The sequence below is a fragment of the Schistocerca americana genome, chromosome 6 (genome assembly GCF_021461395.2).
Source record: "Schistocerca americana isolate TAMUIC-IGC-003095 chromosome 6, iqSchAmer2.1, whole genome shotgun sequence".
NCBI classification, from domain to species: Eukaryota; Metazoa; Arthropoda; class Insecta; order Orthoptera; family Acrididae; genus Schistocerca; species Schistocerca americana.
In genome coordinates, this window is record NC_060124.1 from 485603361 (window position 1) to 485625073 (window position 21713).

At 39.8% G+C, this 21713-nt stretch overlaps 1 protein-coding gene across 1 annotated transcript in view; it reads left to right on the forward strand.

Annotated features, from left to right (window-relative positions):
- The first annotated feature begins 491 nt into the window (after positions 1–491).
- Positions 492–21713, forward strand: part of LOC124620233 (facilitated trehalose transporter Tret1-2 homolog) — a 40832-nt gene continuing 19610 nt past the window's right edge. The window contains exons 1-2 of the mRNA XM_047146900.1: positions 492–672; positions 15504–15792. Coding sequence (XP_047002856.1) covers positions 492–672; positions 15504–15792 — 470 coding nt within the window. The remainder of the gene's footprint in view (positions 673–15503; positions 15793–21713) is intronic.

Genomic DNA, 21713 nt, shown 5'->3' on the forward strand with positions numbered 1-21713 from the left:
ATAACCGAAACCAAACAAATATGGAAAAATATCCTTCATTCAGAACTAAAATACCGGTAATGGTTTTAACTGGTCACTTTTTCTCATCTATAGTGTGCACATGCTCCTTTCACAGAAACTACGTTGTCCAGCGCTGTACTTAATGATCACACTCTATGTCCTTCGCTCACGTAATAATTGTAGTTGAGAAATTGAGCCGTGCTCTCCAGGGATTACATCTCCAATGATTGACTTGCTGTATTTATGAGTCAAATGGCGCACTATGAATGAGGGGGGAAAAAAGAGTAAATCAATAAGGAACGGCATTCGTGTTACTCACATAGGCTGCGCCGCTAGCTTGTTTTAGCTGTGGTGCAGACGTTATTATGTTCCCAGTCTGTGCTCGTGTTCCTTGCAAATCTGGGCGCCTGCGCAGACACGTGTGGATAATCTCGCGGATTATTCGCAGGTACTTAAGCAACGACGTCTCCTAGCAGTTAAGTACAGGAATGATGGCCGACACAAGCAAACGGTGCAGCGTGGCTGACGGTTATAGTGTGGCAGGTGTCTTCAAGAACACTGCGGGGATATGGCCGTATACCAAACCTACCACCAATGGGAGAATGGTTGAAGAGGTGCAGTTGGCTGAAAAGAAGCCAGCTACGTGGCCCCAGCTACTTGCTGCTGTTGTCGGTAAGGCGAAAAATATCGTTATTTCAACTTGTGCTATGTGCGTGTGTGTGTGTGTGTGTGTGTGTGTGTGTGTGTGTGTGTGTGTTTGTGTGTGGGTGGGTGTGGGTGGGAGGGGGGGGGGGGGTGCTGTTCAGACTCACACAAAATAAGCATAATAGAACTAAATCTAAAAATGCTGGTTGTTTACGTTTTTCGTAAGTTCCTGTGGAGCTTGTGAACTGCGTTATGAGAACAATCTATGGAAGTTCCCCATCGGTCTGTCGTACAGGAATTATTGGCAGTCACTGAGCAAAATTTTTCAACGGATACTGCAGTACTGAAAACACAAATTTCTGTAACTACATCTGCAGCTACATTCATACCCAGTTAATCTCTAGACACTCTTTCACAGAGGGTGTTTTTCTTATGTCACAGAGGGAGTGCGGTAACAGTGTTTACATGCATGCCTCATTGCCATTTGTTACTAGTCACGTGATCTTCACAACCTGTAAGAAATCGATGTATATACCTGTAGTATATGGAGGATCTGATGCCAAACCCGTCGCATTCGGGAGGACGACGGTTCAATCCTGCGTCCGGCCATTGAGGTTTTCCGTGATTTCCCTAAATCGCTCCAGGCAAATGCCGGTATGGTTCCTTTCAAAGGGCACGGCCGACTTCCTTCCTCGTCCTTCCCTAATCCGATGAGACCGATGACTTCGCTGTCTGGTCTCCTTCCCCGAAACAACCCAACCCAAACCCGTCCTCAAAATTTAAAAAAGTAGTCTTTGCGCGATAGACAAAATGTTTTTCTGGGCATCAGCAAATTAATTATTTCCAGCATTTCTGTTACATGTCAAACGGACCTAAAATTATTTCCGTCACCTCTCTTTGTATATATGGGACGTATTCTGTGGGGCAAAAGTATGAAAATGAATATCTTTTGGATTTCAGATCCACGAAATTACTTGCGAAGCTGGCTATGGTCAGCAGTATTGCCTTGTAACGTATTCCGTAGGTTAACATCTGGTTAAGAATATAGAACCCTTTCCACACCCTTTCACTGTCGTACGAGACTTAGCATGTATCTCACTTGGCATGAAAATCGACATATTCTTAACGTTATAACAATTTTTCACGTTTCTATCGTAAGTTTCCTTCTCAAATAAATGAAGTACTACTTGTTCGAACAGGCGACAACACTACCGACAAATCTCTCATACTTCGTAATATACACGATGCTCTATTTCGTAACACTTTTTTCTTCGTTTATCGTTTTTCGTCCTCTCCTTCTTCCTCGCTCCCTGTTTTCTCCCGCATTGACCATGAATATCAAACCCCTTGTTCTTCGCCAAACAGTTCTCAGTTTTCTGTAAGAACTGCGTTTCTTCTGCAACGGCGGTTTAGAGGAGGACTTTATATTACCCATTATTTATATAATTGACCTGTGGTGCATTATCTTTCTTTTTCTACGTATGGAGAATGAAACACAGTTACATGTCTTTGTCTAACTTTAATAACTGCTTATCCACATCTGAGACACTTGATAAAAAATTTCATTATTTTTATTTTATTGCCCTCTGGTTATTGCAGGCACTACTGATTCAGATTAAACACAAATTCAGTGTCATTACTAGAGCGCTTTTGGGACAAATTAATCATTTGTTTTAATCAACGAGTTGTAAATTTCCTCCCTTAACTAAAAGACTCAAACGGTTAGTAGTCATAGCCTATTTAAAATGGTCCGATATTACCTAGCTCAATTTGAATATCGCCGTTTCAATAGACAGCAGAAAGGTGAAGCTCCCAGTATTGGGCATCTTCAACAAATACTCTTTTCGGATTGCTGTCCTAGTTTACTGGGTGTATTTCAGTCATCTCCATTGCATCCTACAGGCTAATGATATAAAACACTGTTCGTTGGGATGGGACGTTCAGCTCAACAAACGTTCTTTCGGGAAGAAGTATGAGAAACTACGTCAGAATACGGGATGACGGTTGATGATGATGATTGGTTTGTGGGGCGCTCAACTGCGCGGTAATCAGCGCCCGTTCAAAGTCCCATGTTTTACAAAGTCCAAATTTTTTCACAGTCCAATCTAGTCGCCGTCACGAAAGATGATGAAGGTGATGAAATGATGAGGACAACACAAACACCCAGTTCCTGGGCCGGGAAAATCCCCAATCCCGGGATGACAGTGCTGAACATTATGTACAGAGTGTACATAAACTCCAGGAACACTTTTAAGTATTTATTGCGCAAGAACCAAACATTGTACAGATATCATACATACGTCATTTTGAAGACGAACACTGAAACTTTTTTTTAATGTATACCGGCACGCTGTAGTTTGGTAATTTGCCGATAGTAAGCGCTAGTCGCAAACATGGCGAGTTCATGTGCGCAGCGAGCTTTCTTTGTTTTGGAGTTCGACAAAAACAAGTGTTCTACAGCTTTGCAACAGATGTTTAGAACCAAGTACGATAAGAAGCCACCAACGAGGACGGCCATTTACCACTGGCGCAACAAATTCGCTACTACGGGTTGCTTGTGCCCCGCAAAGAGAAGCGTTCATCCTAGTGAGAGTGAAGTGAATGTGGAGCGTGTATGACAGACATTCATAAGGAGTCCAAAGTAATCGGTTCGTCGTGCATCCCGTGAACTCGAAATGGCTCCAATGACACTGTGGAAAGTACTGTGACGGAAGCTGTCTATGAAACCATCCAAGTTGGAGCTAGTGCAGAAGCTCAGCGACGACGACAAAGACAAGCGTTTTTAATTCTCTTCGCACCTGTATCAATTGAATGAGGATGGGGATGGCATTGTTGATCGCTTAATTTTTAGCAACAAAGCCACTTTTCACACTAATGGGAAAGTGAACAGGCACAATTGTCGAATCTGGGGTACAAAGCAGACACCATTGTTCTTCGCTGAGAGCACTGTCATTGGATATTCCTTCTTGGACATGTTGCAGCAATGGCTGATGCCTCAAATGCAATCGGACTCTCCGTTCATCTTTCAGCAGACTGGGACTCCACCACATTTTCATCGTGAAGTTCGTGGGAATCTGAACACGAAGCTGCCACATCGATGGATCGGCCGTCCTAGAGAAGGGGGACAGCTGTTTCATGAAATGGGCTCCCCGATCATCAGATCTCACTCAGTGTGACTTTTTTCTGTGGGGACACATTAAAAATCTGGCGTATGTACCGCCTCTACCACGTGATGTAGTAGAGCTCCGGGAGAGAATACGGGAAGCGACTGCCACAGTCGACGATGCCATGCTGGGACGGGTATGGCAAGAATTCACATTACCGTATTGACGTCTGCCAAGTTACTCATGGTTCGTATATCGAATGTTTGTAAAAAATACTTTCAGAGTTTCTCTTCAAAATGCAATATGTATGACATCAGTACAAAGTTTAGTTCTTGTGCAGTAAATAATTGAAAGTGTTCTTTATGTACTCCCTGTACATCAGCGAACGTTCACGGGGAAAAAAAAGCGAAAAGGCAGGTACGTGGATTCTGCAGAAATAATAAAAAACAGGGCTTCTGGTTATTTCTCAGTTTACTAACTGCTGACAAACGGAAGTTATACACTTTCCTGCATCTCATATACATGAGCTTCATTAGGAAGGTGTCATTAATGCTGTAGAAAGCAAACAGAAGATCGACAGTTGCGGTGTCCACATGTCATCATAACGAAAGAATGATGAAGAATTTATTGCCTCAGGAGGTATAAATTACCCTTGCCATATAAATCAGTTGCTGAAGGTTCCAGCTATACTGCCGTGTAAGATGCATCTCATTCAAAACTTCTTGAAATATTACGACCTTTCTTGAGCACCTTAACCAAAATACTCGCCTCTTCATATTTCCAGTTGTTCACCATTCCGATGATCTCTTGAGTGTCGTTTTATCTCAGGTCATGCGCGCTTTCTTCCTTTAATAACTGTTCTTATGTCTTCACCACACTTCTTTTATTTCCAAAGGCACCTTACGCGTTTCGACTTTCCATCTTTCAAAGGTAGTGTTATGTCAGTCGCATAAAATTGCTCATTAAATGCACTGTATCATGTCAACATTCCCAATCACGAGACAAGCGCGAAGTAGTTGAGAATGTTGACGTGATACAATGTATGTAATGAGCAATTATCTTGATTGACATAACACTGCCTTTGAAAATAACGGCAGTCGAAACGCGCAAGATGTTTTTGAAAATAAAAACGTGTGGTCAGGGCACAAGGAAAGTTATTCAAGTGCATCCAAAGAGGCGCTTCATCTCACAGCATTTTCATGCGAATTACAGCTTTCTCCCTTTGTAGCTGACGTTTACAGGATTTTCTTGTACAGGAAAACTGACAAGTTGTTATAAAAGAGATAATGCTATACTTAATTTTGATCGTAGTACATATGTACGTAACAACTTTTGTTCATTTTTTTATTTTTTATTTATTTATTTATTTATTTATTTATTTTTGTAGAAGTCAAGAGCCTCAGTGTGTTTCCAGAATAGGAATATGATACAAGTAGGCTGTAATACGTTTATTATCTGTGTGATTAGCCAATTTTAGCAACGGCTAATTTTCACACACATCTTTTAAGCTTTCCGCTTCACCATTAAAACTGGCTAATTGAACAGATAATACAGATTACAGCCCACTTGTGCCATGTTTTCATTCCCAAAACTTAACAATGGCAAACATAAAAGTAAATGAGGATGGAATTGTGAAACACTAGCAGAAGTTTCATAATGGAGAATCCCCCAAGCATTTTGAGGGCACCCTTTAAATCCAGTTTTGGATGTGGGGTAGAAGAACTTGGCCCTCTTCTAGCAACAACGTGTCTAAAGTCATTTGAATAGTGACGCATTCCACGTCATTGAAAAAGTCATTTATCATTTTTCTATCTGTAGGAATAGTTGCACTATACATTCACTGTGCTCACTGGCTTCCTTTTGTCCCAGAATATAATTTGTGCTCACTTATGAAGATTTTCTGATGATCAAACAATTCCTCACAGATGTCATCCTTAAGCAAAACCGTCATTCAGTCTACAAAAACCAAAGTAACAAAAAGCATGATGTACTGCAATGACTACAATATAACTGCTAGAGATGCTTTATCCATAAACGTGAAAAGTGCTTGTTGGATGAGATTTTAAATTTTCAGGCAGCTAAAGACACAGAGAAACCAAAGTAAGAGGAAGGTGAGCATGGGACAGAGTTCCAATGCAGAGCCTCATATTTGACGGATTTTGCTCATAGTTTGGTTCCCAGTTGTTTCACACAAACGAAGCCTATTCCTATCAAACAATGATGTGTAATTAATAACACTTCCAAGATAGGCCTCGTGCCCATGAACTTGTCTGCTGATACCCCTTTTGGCTTAGCTAAAAAAAATTTGTGCCACTTAAATAGAGGAGAACCTGAACGACAAATAGACATGGAGACTACACATCTCTTTCTTGAGATCAACGTGGAATAACGTAAAACTGTTAAGAAATTGAAATGTGGTAAGGTTACTGTTTTACATTAAATGAATCTGATTAAATAATTTGAAAAATTCGGTATCAAACAAAATTCATTGCATTCAAAAGAATTTCTGTGTTACAATCGCTCCTACGTGGTGAACAAATGATAAGTATATGCCACTGAGAGTCTCTTCGAGTCATTTCAGTCACTTACTTTGGTAACTCGAAGTCTTGAAGGAGAGTTTCCATCACCCACTACTATCAACATCACAGTCCCGGTATGTCGCGGCATGCTATGTCACTACTCGACGCAACTACGCCATTGTGAGAAAAATTTATGGGTGGGCCCAAAAACAAACTCCCTTCACTTTGGTATTAACGAAATTGTTAAGCTAAAGCTCAGTAACCCTGCCTTGACCCGCGAGGTGAGGATCACCAAGTCATAAGTTTTATACCACCTTCATCTTCGTAACGGTCTGATTGCCTTCAGATGTGTTCAAAATTCTTCTTACTGAACTGGAAACATGAATCACTGCTAGTCTCCACATAATCCGCAACTAAGCCCCGCAATTTCATCAAAAAGCTCAACAAAGACACAGTTCCAAGATGCTAGTCAAAGGTTGGATTCTATACATAACACAAGCTTCTAAATCTCCACAAAGTTCAATCTGAAACGTCCCCTTTGAACATTTATACAAGACTGTGCTTAAACTGACACACAATATTTTGTTAGCGCAACGCAATCTGACTTTCAAAATTCCCTACAAAAGAATGGCCCTGACTAACATTAAACTATACCTTTCACAAATCACTTACCTCACAAAAATCTTCGCTGCTCAAGCTACTGCAATACAGCGAGCGCCACTACTGCCAGCTAAATAAAAGATTCAAACTATGGAAGGCACTAACTACTGATAGGGATAGTTAGCAAATGAAAGATATTAATAGAGAACAAACAATGTATTTACCTTGATATCATCATATATAAATATAGCAGTTCATGACAAATTTCAAAACTCCGCCATCTCTCTCTCCACATCCACCACTGCTGGCGGCTCACCTCCAACTGCGCAACGCTACGCGCTGTTCACAGCCAGCTGCCTAACACTACAATGGCGAGTATTACAACAATGCAAAGCAGCCACAGACTGCACACAGCACAGCCAGTGATTTTCATACAGAGGTGGCGTTACCAATAAAAAAACCTAAACAGCCTACTTACAAATCCTGAAATCACAATTTCCGATCAGCTATCAATACCGGTAGCTGCCACCTAGAAGTCTCGCATATCTACGCCTGGTGCCAAAATTTACCTTGAGAAATCGAAAACTACTTATATAATCTCACACCCTTGTGCAAAATATAGAGTTATTGCAGTATTTTCGCATCGGAAACATTGCTTGACCAATCCCTACAGATCCCGAATTTATGTCTTTGGAAACTACTACGCTATCAAAATTAATTACCACCTCATGCATGACTCTGGATGCTAGGGCATCTCTTTATAATCCTGTATTCTGTGTGGTGAAGATACAATGCTTCTATTATTCCAGCTGCACTGTGACCGACAAAGAGTTGATATTAACGAATTAATAATAGAAATATAGTAATAATTTTTGGAAGTTGTGACACTAGCAGAAGGCTGCTGATTATGAAATGTTGTTTCTTTGTTCTGAAACAAATGCAGCATGGACTTTAAAGACGTGCTTATGATTTTGTTACTGACTTTCGTTGTGATAGTTATCAGCTGCGTTATGTAAGGAAAAAAAAACTGGCATGAAGTAAACCAGCACTCCAGCGAGTTTCGAATCTATGCCGATAGCTGTATTAACTTCAAGAAATTGGTGACATGGCACACATCTAGTAAAACGACGCTGATGCGAATACTCTCTCGTTGTGATACGATACTGCAGTGCCTGTCATATTCCGAATTACGGTGCAAAGTTCCTTCGGACCGAATTACGGTGCAAAGTTCCTTCGGACTGCAATATCATATTTATCAGCCGACACCGGGCAAGCGTCTTTCAAGTATAATGTCTCCCTTGTATGGGAATATACATAACTGATGTACGCGTAGAGGTTGTGGTTCAAATGGCTCTGAGCACTATGGGACTTAACTGCTACGGTCATCAGTCCCCTAGAACTTAGAACTACTTAAACCTAACTAACCTAAGGACAGCACACAACACCCAGCCATCACGAGGCAGAGAAAATCCCTGACCCCGCCGGGAATCGAACCCGGGAACCCGGGCGTGGGAAGCGAGAACGCTACCGCACGACCACGAGATGCGGGCGTAGAGGTTGTAAACACATGGTTGACGACATATGGAAGTTTGAATGTGGCCATGAGTCGTGATCGGCTAGTCATAAGGTAAGATGACCGCTCGCAAGAAGAGAGAAATTCGTGTCCGAGCTCAAGCCGGGCACAAACTTTCATCGTCGTCATTCCATTATACCAACTACAGAAGTCCATAATCGCAGTTGTGAATACATTTCATGTACTGTCTCATTTCTGTTGCTGCATCTGTCAAAGAGAGAGGCAAACGGTTCGTGCAGCGAAAGACAAGAGCAACGGTCATTTATATGTTGAATTGTAAAGGTCATTTATATGCTGAATTGCCTTCCAGCAGTCCAAAATTTTTAATTTTAACCTCACTGTCATACGTTAGGTGAGAATCGTTCACAATATTTCATCACAATGGCAAGAAAATATAAATTCAATTTAGAACAACAATTCTGTGTCACTGGAGGGGGTAAATCGACAGTCACAGAATTGTCAAACATCTTTGTGATGTAGCCAGTTTCAGCTACTTTAGCAGCAGAGAGAGTTTTTGGGATGGTCTCTAAACATCTAGCACTTGTCCAGCTATCTGAACCATACACCAGCAAGCTATAGTATTTTTTGAGATATGCTTTTCAGGACACCGCACCTTGTGTGACACAAAATTGTGATTATAGAACCTACTGGAAACGCTGCAAAAAGCAGAGCTCTTCATGCTTCTATCCAACAGTCTGTTTCCAGTAATGCATTCCTGCTGCTCGCAATTTTTTTACGGACTTGCTGACATTGGATTTTTCAACAGAGTAGGCAAAATATTGTTTTATGTTTCCAATAGGCGATACGCTAACAATCTGCTACAGAATACTAAAATGTTTAGTCTCACTATAAACGTAAATATACATATGACACATTCTGCTCAAAAAAACGCATTGTCAACAAGTTGTTGAAGCGATATGAATGCGTGACTCGAAACAGAATGTAGGATGGAAGCATGGAGAGCTGTCTGCATTCCGTATTATCTGAAACCTTTTTCTGCTAAGAGCATTAATCGGAAACTTTGGGCTGCGTTAATCGTGTACCATCATGACGACCATAACTGGTGGGATGAGATCTTGGAGTGGTTGATGTATGTCTTCAATAGTTCAAACATGGCACACAAGAGACATGTAAGGATACTCCAGCAAAATTTATGTTTGTCTTTCAGCCAAAATCGCCCATGTCTAGCCTACAGTCCACTGATGAATTACTATCCAACAGGACAACTACTGAACACATTCATGAGAAGTAGGGTCATGCCAGGAAAAACATTCAAGTAGCCAATAGGCAGAAAGCTAAACACTGTAATAAAGAACATGATCGAATAGCTTAGCATAGGGGCACAAATTGACCTGAGAAATTTTGACAGAATTGTTAGTACGAGAGCGAAGATGATTGGAAAGCTCTTACCACAGTTTTTGGGTCTTACCAAAATCTTAAATTTGTTGCTACTGGAAATGTTCTTTTTAAGGAGATCACAACAGCAAGGGAGTGTTATATTTCTCACTTAAACTTCGTTATGGCATGGCTGATGCGTAATTTTGGTTTTTATATTTATTGTGCTTTCCTCTGGGACTTTTATAAAATGCATGTATCGCTAAGAGGCGAAACAGAACCCCGATGCATCTTTGGTTTGGATTCAGACATTCCTTCTTCAAAGCATGAAGTAGGGCAAAGTAGATATTGTCGAGATTTCATGGTACACATAAATCTTTGGCCTGCTAAGTGGGTGGCACAATGGTTGCAGCAGTTTCCTCATCCTGCCAGAAAGGGGTGGTTTCTAGAGCAGAGATGCGCAAGCACCAATCTGAATCAATTAGCTAGTGTCCACTGTGTGCGGAAGTCATTTTGTTGGGGATCGATGGAATATCCTCAGTTTGAAGCACGTGCCTGTGGAGTCGGTTAAGGATTAATGGCTGATGATGTGAGAGAGTGTGGCACCAAGCACTGAAGCCACCCATTCACAGGTCTACCAGTTGGCCAACCCGCTCTGCAGAGCAGGTCTGCACCAACAGGTTCGCCTTTGTGTTTACGATTTTATAGTGGTAGGGTGCAGGTTGGGCAGCTCATGGGTGCTGTGAATGGACATTTTTATTGAATAGCTAGATTGTTCTGTTGTGGTGCCTGGTGAGGCTACTCCTGGAATGGGCAGTTGTGGAAGTACCTAGTACTGGCTGCCTCCTACATAAGGCTGCTAAAGGAAGCTCTTATGTGAAGCTCTCATGTCTTACAATCTGTAATTATTAGAATGGAAAACCAGTACAAGTTGCAAATTTTTACTTTTATTCATTTGATGACCAGTTCTGGGCCAAAAACTAGTCACCAAATGAATAAAAAGTACAAATTTGCAACTCGGACTGGTTTTTCGTTCTACTGACTAACAGAAGTTGCTGAGCCAAACTAATCCAGCATGCTGAAAGTTTGTCTGTTCCTTGATGCCAATTATGCATACCCCTGACGTTAAGCCCTTGGAGAACAGGCTGGCCAGTTTTGTTCTGATGCTCAAGAAGGCTATGTCTAGAGTGCACGGATGAGACAGTATCTAGTGCTGTGTGCCTTGTACACAAGACTGCTGAAGGACACTCCCATATGAAGCTCTTATGTCTTGCAGTGTGTAACTAACAGTTCCTTGATGCCATTTATGCAATCCTTTTTGACCAAGTGCTTGGTAAAATATTCTTTCTGAAGGTGTCAAACTTCGATCAAGTAACACACTACAATACCTGTTTAGTGTTCAGCTGTGTTTGTTTGTTCTATGAGCTTACTATTTGATACTATTCTGTTTGGTCAAATGACACCTAGAGTGCAGAGGAGAATATTTTCTGTCTTGCAAGAATATTGTCTTAACCCAGGATTGTGTGTTTACCATATGTTCATGGTTATTGATGTATTCTGTGTATTTTAAATTTTAGTTTCAATAGTCTATATTGTGCCTCACATCTGGCTTTTAGTGTTCATGTGTTAATTTATTCTGTAATTTATGGTTTGTAGTATGTTCAGCCAGAACTTACTTTTGGGTTATAAGATTTTTTAATATTTCTTTCATGTCAGAAAGAATAGACACCACATGGAATCTGCAGCTGTGATACATATTGTGTAAAGTACGTAAACTGAACGTGGATGGGGGAGAAAGTAAAGGGAAGGGACCATTGATGTCACATGCATTGGGATCTTTAGACGGAATCAGCAGCATGGAGTGAAAATTTGTGCCTGACTGGGATCTGAACCTGGGATCTCCTGCTTACTAGCCAGCTGTATTAACCACTGTCAACCACTACACCAAGCAGATATAATGGTCATCGCAGTCGGGCAGAGCATCTCAGCACACCTCTCGGTCAACCTACACTCCCACCTAGCCCCATTTATCCACTATAAGCGTCCATGTATTCCATGCTCGCTACTTCGAGGGGTCCAATGTGGTTGTACATACACATTGAACGTGATGGAATCATTGCCCAGTGAAGTGATCAATTATATGAATTTGTGATGTCCGTTCTTTCAGTCATCAACAGTCCCTTTCATTTCATTTCCTTTCTACCCCTCCCCAAACTTCAATTTACACAATATGTATCACAGCTACAGATTCCCTGTGGTGTCTGTTCATTCGGACACATTATTCGTACAGTTGATTGGGCAATGAATCCACCACCTTCAGTGTACATGCACAGTTACGTTCGACCTCCTGCATGTCAAAGTAGCGGGCATGAAGGACAAGCACAGTGACAGGGGACAGGTGGGGTTAGGTGGGAATGTGGGACGAACGAGAGATGTATGGAGATAATCCGTGCAGTTGTGATAAACACTGTGTCTAAGACGTTCAGTGGTTAACGAAACTGCCTAGTAAGCAGAAGATACCGAGTTCGGATCACAGTCTGCCACACTTTTCAGCTGTCGCCGCTGGTTCTGCATGAAAATCCCAGTAGGAGGAAAGGGCTAGTTGTCTCATTTGGGTCAGTTATCCAAAAACGGTACTTTCCTCCTCGTATACTACAAATTTCAGCGTTAACTCACTTATTTTCATTTTAAAAATGCCTATTTTATTATAAATTACTTGGAAAAATTAGCAAAAATAAATATTTTTCTTGTGATACTCACTTATTATAAAAAAGTTTTCTTTTCTCACAAAAAGTAAATGTAAGGAAAAAAGTAAACTTTTTTTATAAAAGGTGCATGTAAGAAAAAAAGTAAGTGAATTATGGTTAATGCAGAATGAATGATTTTTTTTTAATTTACTGGCCTATCAGTTCACTGTATTTTGTTACAAAAATTATCCATAAAATTACCACACCCCTTTAGCTGTTTGGTATTGTCCATTTAAAGATTATAAATTTTAATAGGAAAATATAAAACTTTTATCAGATTCAGAGAGTGAATTATAGATCATGAAATTCATTATTTTTATTTTTAAGTTTCTTCATTCCTTTATATCTCTATTCCATCTGCCCTTCTTCAGCTATTTGAAAATCCCATTCAGTAACTAAGAATACCTACTGGTAAGATAATCTTAAACTCATTATTAATCTCCACACAACTTTTTTCTCCATATCTAGCATTAAAATATTAACAAATGGTTCAAATAGCTCTAAGCACTATGGGACTTAACATGTGAGGTCATCAGTCCCCTAGACGTAGAACTACTTAAACCTAACTAATCTAACGACATCTCACACATTCATGCCCGAGGGAGGATTCGAACTTGTGACTGTAGCAGTAGCGTGGCTCTAGAATGAAGGCAACAGAGACTGGCAAATATTCACAACCGCTAATGTTACACTAATCATTTATCTCTAACTCACTTATTTTTTTAATCTGTTGAGCTTCTTGATTAGAGTCTCCATTTATGTAAAAAACAATTATTAGATTTTTTCAAATGTGTAATGTCTGTATGGTAATGTATCTATTTTATGTTCCAAAACATATATCTTGTCATCATGTCTACTTAAGTCCTTTTATTTGATTTGACTAAATTCCATCTTTTTTTACTTGAAATCAAATAATCAAATTCGTAGTTGCATATTGTTCTCTAGTGTTAAACAAGCAATCTTCGTAATCTTCGAAGCTTATTTTATTTTTAACAACAGATTCCTTAACACCTTTACATTGTTTCATTGTTTTATCATAAACTTTATAAGCATAAGTTTTACTCTGAAGCCACAGAATTCTTCCATTACTTTTCCATTGCATTCGTCTTTCATTTTTCTTTAAACTTTCTTGTTTAATAATGGAATACCATAAATATTATCTGTTGGATAACCACTTGTATCCAAGTAGTCAATCGTCGATTTCATGTCTTCATAGAAATCTTAAGTTTTTATATTGTAGATATAACTCTCCATATTTTGATAATATAACTCAATATTTTCTCCATATTCCTGTTTCATTATTCTATTACACTCATACCAACGTAGATCGGTTTATTAAATGTGGTTTTTTTCTTATTGGTATGACTGGCAATAAGATCTTCATTAAACATCGTTCTTTCTGTACAGTTTGGCTTAGCTATTAATTTATCGCACTTTTGTCTATCTGACACTAATTTTATATCCACTCTGTTTCTTATATTTTCTATTGTCTTCCCAAAAACAGAATTACTCAATTTGCAGAAATCTTATTCAAAATAATACTTCGATTGCATCCTCATTTGAGTATTCAAATCTATATATTTTAAGAGTTTATGTATTTTTGTTATTTTCATTCCTAGAGACAGATACTGTTTGAGATTTGTACAGTGAACTACATAATTACATTTGTCATTCAAAGTAGTCCATAACTTATTTTCTTTAGTTCCAGGTAATATTACATTTTCAGGAGCGAATGGTAAATCTTCATATAAATTACGTAATTCTTTTGGTTATTCTAGCTCTACTTCGAAAATATATCCAGTTTTTTTGCAGTATACAAAATTACACTCATTTTCACTCATTTTTGTACAATCAAAATTATTTGGTTTATCCCATTCATGTAGGTAACACGATCACTTCACTCTACTTTCAGCTACCCATCTTTGACTACTTTTTGATTTTACTATTTTTTATCCCCTTTTAAATTCCAGCTACTTTTAATCAAATCTAATGTTTTTTTCCGCTATATATGGATGCTGAAAATAAAATGTGTGCTAGAAACAAAAAGAAATATTCTGTAAATAACTTTTCGGAATTTAACCAACTAACGAAAGATTTTTTCTTACGTGCACCTTTTATAAAAGGAAGAAATATTTTATTTTTGTCTTAAGTTCACCTTTTGTGAGAAAAAAATTAAAATAAATGAACGTGATAAAAAGATATTCATTTTTCTTAATTTTTGTAAGTAATTTATAATAAAACAGGCGTTTTTTAAAGGAAAATAAATAAGTTAGCCTCGAAATTTTGACTATATTAGGAGGAAAGGACGCCAGGACTGAGCCAAGTGAGCCAGGACTAGAGCTTCCGTCTTACTGGTCCCGACGCAGCTGCTGTCAATAGTGCCTTCTATTTCCTGTCTTAACTCTCCCATTTAATTTTAATAATAGTTAGTAAGTGCGTTTGTTCAATAACAGCGATGCAAATAAATGGTGTTACATCCAGCCACTTCCACTCTACAGCCTAAGATGCTGCTTTAATTTTCTCCGCATTCGGGAGGACGACGGTTCAATCCCGTCTCCAGCCATCCTGGTTTAGGTTTTCCGTGATTTCCCTAAATCGTTTCAGGCAAATGCCGGGATGGTTCCTTTGAATGGGCACGGCCGATATCCTTCCCCATCCTTCCCTAACCCGAGCTTGCGCTCCGTCTCTAATGACCTCGTTGTCGACGGGACGTTAAACACCACTAACCTAACCTAACCTTTAATTTTCTCCAAGCCATCCTAATACCGGATCCCTCATGCCCAGCACATCGGTTCTCATTTCTTCTTCTGTCACGTCAACAGACAGTTCTTCGTCTTTGTAGAGCCTTAAGTGCACATTTCTCAATTATCCGCTCTCTCCTCTGCTTCTAACATTAGAATTCCTCTTGCACTTGTAATGTCGATGATTTTACTTTCAATTTCAACAAAGTGTCTGTTGACTTTATGATGTGCCTGCTCAGTGAACCTGAACACGTTCGCCACGGGCTCATCCATGGTGTGGCCGGCGATGGCGCTGCCGCAGCTGGTGTCTGCAGAGAGCGGCCTCAGAGACCGGCCTTTGACGGCGGACGAGGCATCCTGGGTGGCGTCTCTACTGTTACTCAGCTCGCTCGTCGTCATTCCCCTGTTTGCGGTTGCCAGCGCACATATGGGTCGTAAAACGCTCGGATACGTCATAATAACTCCGCTGCTGGCTAGCCTGATCATCCAGATGTTCTCGGTTTCGATCGAAGCTCTCTACATTGCAAGGTAAGAGTGATAGTCTTTCGAGACTGCAGTCACTATATTACGACAACTTACTTCTTTTGGGAATAGGAAGATCATCAAAGTTTTCTTTAGATGCAGCTGCAGCCAGCCACGACTTTCTCTCTGTGCCACTCTCTTCGTCTCAGAACAGCACATACACACTCAATAATCTTGTGTATATATTCCACCTGTGGTCTAGGGGTAGCGTCTTTGACTAATCACCTAAACGTTCTGGGTCCTCGGTTCGAACCTCTCTAATGCTCAGATATCGAATAAAAACCATCAGTAATGACAGCCGAAGACTTCCGGCATAAGAAGACAACCTCGCACTGCCAAACGCCTTGTCAAAGATGATGGGGGAGCGGGCAAAGGTTCAGGACACTCTCTTGCCCTTAGGATGAAACTGCCTATAAAGCCAACGATCAACGCCATGAGAATGCAGACGGCAAAGGAAACCATTGCATTAAAAAAGAAAAAAAATGTAATGTGTATCCACAGAACACGTGCCCTGTACTTGAAAAAGCAAAATCGTTATGATGATTTTTCCATTAGCAAAATATTTCGGAGAAGTCCCTCATTCGGATTTCCTGCAGAGGATAGCCAAGAAGGAGGTGATCACGAGAAAAACAGTGAATAAGCAACGAAAGGTTAAGGTTGTACAAACTGGGGCATGGAATGTCAAAAGGTTGAACGTGACAGGGAAGCTAGGAAATTTCAATAGGGAAACGCAATTGCTCAAACTAGGTATAGTGGCGATCAGTGAAGTGAAATGGAAATGAGTCAAGGAATTCTGGTCAGACAGGAGTAGCATAATATAAAGAACTGCAGATTATGGTATAACGGAAGTAGGATTCGATATGAATAGGAAGGACGGCCTGAGACTGACTTACTGTGAACAGTTCAGTGATAAAGTTGTCCACATCAGTATCGACAGTAAACCAATACCAACAATAATAGTTCATGTGTACATGCCGACGTCCAAAGAGGAAATAGGAATGAATAGTCATAGAGATTGGAATGTGGCTGTAGGGGAATAAGAAAGGGTTATGGGATAATATAGGCTTGGTCGCGTAAATAAGAGAGGAGAAAGACTGAGTTCTGCAATAAATTTTAGCTAATAAGAGTGTATACTCTGTCCAATAATCCCAAGAAATTTGGGAAGGTCGGGGGTTACGGGAAGATTCCAGTCAGATTTCATAATGATCAGCCAGAGAATCCCAAGTCGGATATTGGATTGTAAGGCTTAGCCAGGAGCAGATATAGCTCAGATCGCAATGGTAATGAAGAGTAGGTAAAGAGTAGGTAAAGAACCAATGTGCAGAGAAGTGGGGTACGGAAATATTAAGGTAGGATGAGATGCGCTTGAATTTCTCTCAGGCTATAGATACTGTGATAACAAACAGCGCAATAGGCAGTTCACTTGGAGAGTAATGAACATCTCTGAAATGGCAGTCACAGAAGTTAGAAAGAACATGTAGATACAAGGAAGGTAACTGCGAAGAAACCACGGGTAACAGAAGAAATACTTCAGTTGATCGACGAAAGAAGGAAGTACAAAAATATAAAGGGAAATTCAGCAATACAAGTCTGCTAGGAATTAAATAGCTAGGAAGTGCAGGAAAGCTACGGTGAAATGTTTGCATGAGAAATGTAAAGAAACGTCAGAGGAATGATTGTCAGAGGAACAGACTCAGCATCAATAAAAGTCAAAATTCTGAGAAAAATAGTGGCAAGCTATAGGAAATGACGGGTAATACACAATATTTACAAGAACCAAGACGGAACAATACGAGTGAGAGACCAAGAACGAAGTGTTCGATTAAAAATAATGCAAGAAAATGTAATCTTTCGCCCCTACTGGCCAATATACACATCAAAGAAGCAGTGAGGGAAATAAAGAAAACGCACAAGGGTGGAATTAAACTTGAAGGTGAAAGGACATCAATGATAAGATTCGCGGATGAGATTGCTATCCTCAGTGAAAGCGAAGAAGAATTAAAAGATCTGCTGAATGGAATAAACAGAGTATAGATGAGAGTAAATTGAAGAAAACCAAAGTAAAGAAAAGTAGCAGAAATGAGAACAGGGAGAAATTTAACATCAGGTTTAGTGATTACCAACTAGATCAAGTTAAGGAATTCTACTATCTAGGCAACAAAATAACCCATGATGGACAGAGCAATGAGGACATAAAACGCAGACTAGGATTGGCAGAGAGGACATTACTGACTAATAGAAGTCTACTAGTATGAAAGATAGGCCTTCATTTGAGAAAGAAATTTCTGAGTGTGTACGTTTGCAGCACAACATTGTACGTTTGTGAAACATGGATTATTGGTAAACCGGAACAGAAGAAAATAGAAGCATTTGAGATGTGATATTACAGAAAAATGTTTGAAAATTAAGTGGACTGATAAGGTAAGGAATGAGGTGGTTCTCTGCAGAATAGCCAAGGAGAAGAATATATGGGAAACACCGACAAGAGGAAGGGACAGAACGATAAGACATCCGTTAACACATCAGGGAATAACTTCCATGGTACTAGAGAGAGCTATGGAGTAAAAACTGTAGAGGAAGACACATACTGGAATACATCTGGCAAATACACTGGTGTCTAAAATTAAAGAAACAAAAGGAAATTTTGCGAGACTGCATTTATTTTTCCACAAAACAGTGTAAGCGATAGTAAATAACACAGATCATAAACAACTGCAACATGCATAACGATAGACAAAAATATTCTTCGTTCTTCCCAAATTAACGTATTTTCAGACACATTGCGGTAACTTTTTAATGTGTTCAACATGGGTTGTTACCACCTCTGGCAGCAATAGGCGTCTTCTCTGGCGTCGTCTTTGCGCCATACACTACCATCTGTGACTGTGTACACAACGATTGTGAATGTCGGACTACCAGGCACACACTACCCGTTTGATAGGTTCCCTGACGTCATCGCTGACATGATTGTCCGAGCCAGACACACTTATACGGACATCTGTTGACAGTTTGCATGATTATACCGTGAATTAGACACAATAGGGGAAATAGCGGTTTGTTGCTTTAATTTTGGACACCTATGTAATTGAGGACGTAGGCTATAATTGGTACTCTGAGAAGAAAATGCTGGCACTGGAGAGGAATTCGTGGGGGGCGCATCAAGAATGAAGAAAAAAGAAATCCAATCTCTTTATTCCCGAACAGGTTCTACCTTCTATGGCTCTGTTTAACATACTGTGTCTGTTCTTCTAGTCATCGTTTTCTTCATACTTTCCTTGCCGTTTCCGTGGAGGACCTCATTTCTTATCAGTCCACGTAATTTTCAGCATCTTTGCGTAAGAATAAGCCTCCAATACAATGCTATCCTTTCCCAAGTTTAAACTATGGAAAAAAACACCATATTCGTCTACTAGCTTTTGCGTTGCAATGACTGTTCCATTAAATATCGGGTGTGCAGCCATTTAAATTCCACTTCTGTTATTTCGTTTGAGTACCGTTCGGCCATCCCCAGAGTGAGCTGAAAGTCTTTCGGCTCCTTCTGAAGATGGGCGAGCGGTATAGGGCCGAAATATTAGATAGAGTGGAACTTATTTGGCTGCACGCCCGAAATTTAATGGAATAGGAGCTTTGCACAGTCAATAATCTCCCACCACTTACGAACTTACCATAAGTATAAATAATGGTTCTAAATTTATTAGTATGCATATTGAGGAAAACTGAAACTTAAAAAGCCATGTAGTGGATTTCCTATGACGTTTAGATTCGTATATTTTTGCCATAAGAGTTATTGTCAACAGGAGATTCAGCAATCAGGAAGTTAACGTTTTGTAGATTTTCAATCATTGATGCCATTTGCGATAATATTCTGGGATAATTACTCACTTACATAAAAAAATGTTCATCACAAGAGAAAGTAAGCAGCTGGGAATATTAATCACACCACCATAGTGCATTTGGTCACTTATGAAATTGTCTTATCAGCACTCCATTACTCCGACAGTAACATGGATACACAAGTAAAGTATTAGAAGGAAGAATTATCTGCGTTACAGAAAACTTTGTTACAGAAAATGGTCAAATATGCAGTTGTGTAACTTCTTTATAATTTACCCTGAGAAATAAAATGGCTGGCAGAAAAATGAAGTTTCTTCAAAAGAAGATTAAGGATACTCATCTTTAGCATCTCCCAGGGGGGGCGCAGAAAGCTATGCGTAGAAAGCAACGTGTTTTCTCAGTTGTGCGCATGACGTCACGGTGGAAGCAGCTGTGCCAAACAGTACACAGTTCGAATTGTGTGTGATTGTTTTTCTTGCGTTGTTTTGTGTTTGAAGGAGTATTTTGATTGAGTTCTTTCTTCTGAGGTACTCAGTCAACAGCGGAAACATTCGGAATTCGGGAGTGTTAACGGTTTTTGCTGTAATTGATATTTGATTCGGAACTGAAATAGTTAGCGATAGTGGACAGCGGGATCAACATTGTGTTCGCCAGCTCTATAGTTTATGGTTCGTCCTGTGAAATTCTTATTGGAGAATCTACAAGTGAGTGAGAAAACTAATTTTTACAATGCCAGGCTCTGCTTTTACGGCCTGTTTTTCCTACAACCGGAGCACAAAGGGAACTGACGTAATGTGATACAGTTTCCAGCGTAATGAAACATTACAAAAACTATGGTTGTCGAAATGTTGTAGGAAATACAGTGTAAATGTTGCGCATGCACGAATATGTTCTCGCCATTTCGCAGAAACAGATTACTTATGGGATTTACAGTCTGAATTGCTTAATTTGCCCCGAAAAAGAATGCTCAAGCCTGATGCAGTTCCTTCGTGCAATTTGCCGTGCAGTAGTGCGACTGTCAATGTGTCACCCGCAACAGAAGACAGAACCAAACGGTATAAGAAACGAGAACTACATAAGAGATCTCTGGTAACTCTGGAAAAGCTGTCACCAAATAAGAAAAATCATAATAAGAGTACATGTACAGATGACAGTTTTTTTTCCAGACATGGATAAAGTTACTTTCATGAATACTATAGCGGCTTTAGAAAGAAGGAATGCTTTTCTTACAAACAAGTGTGTGCAACTTCGAGCTCTTAAGTAAATTCATTTCAATGCGATTAAATGAATAGTTTCTGATTTATTTGAGCCGAGGTTTCGAATTTCAAGTGTGTGTCAGTGTGGTTGTGATCTGATATTTTACCGATGTGTGAGGCATAAGCTGAGAAAGAATATAACTCATCAGTTTTAACTGTGATAGTTTAGCAGCAGAAAAGCAGTTTAGACATCTCAATTCTGGTATAAACAAAATCTTCCGCCAAAAACTTGACGTAAACGCGCATGCCGTGTCGTCTGCTTGTGAGCGCTTGCTTCCACGCTGACGTCACTAAGCCAGCCAATGGCAGAGCAGAGCGCTTACTGCCCAAACTTATTATTTAGTAACCTTGAGCATCTCCTTGTATATTACAGCCGAATTTTTGAAGAGAAATATCAGTCTTTTCAGACGAAAATCCTTAACAGCTCACAAGTAGCCTTATAAATATGTTCCATAACATTTTTTTCTCATAGGTTTTATGTTTGTTCTATTGGCAGGTTTAACATAACAACTTTTAAAGTGAATATGAACTATAGAACAAGTAAGTAATTCTCACATTCCATGATTCACTTCTTCACATTCTCAGAGACTTCATTCTGAAACTGAAACCTATGTTTGATGCTTTTAGCGAAGTGAGCCAGTCCTGCTTCGTTCATCATACACTGAGATGACAAAAGTAGTGGCATCACGATATGCACGTTTACAGATGGCGGTCGTACCGTTTACATTCCGTTTCGTAAATCGTTAGGATATTCAATATTCCGAGATCCGCAGTGCAAGACTGTACCGAGAATACCAAACTTTAGGAATTGCCTCTCAGTGCGGAGAACGCAGTGAC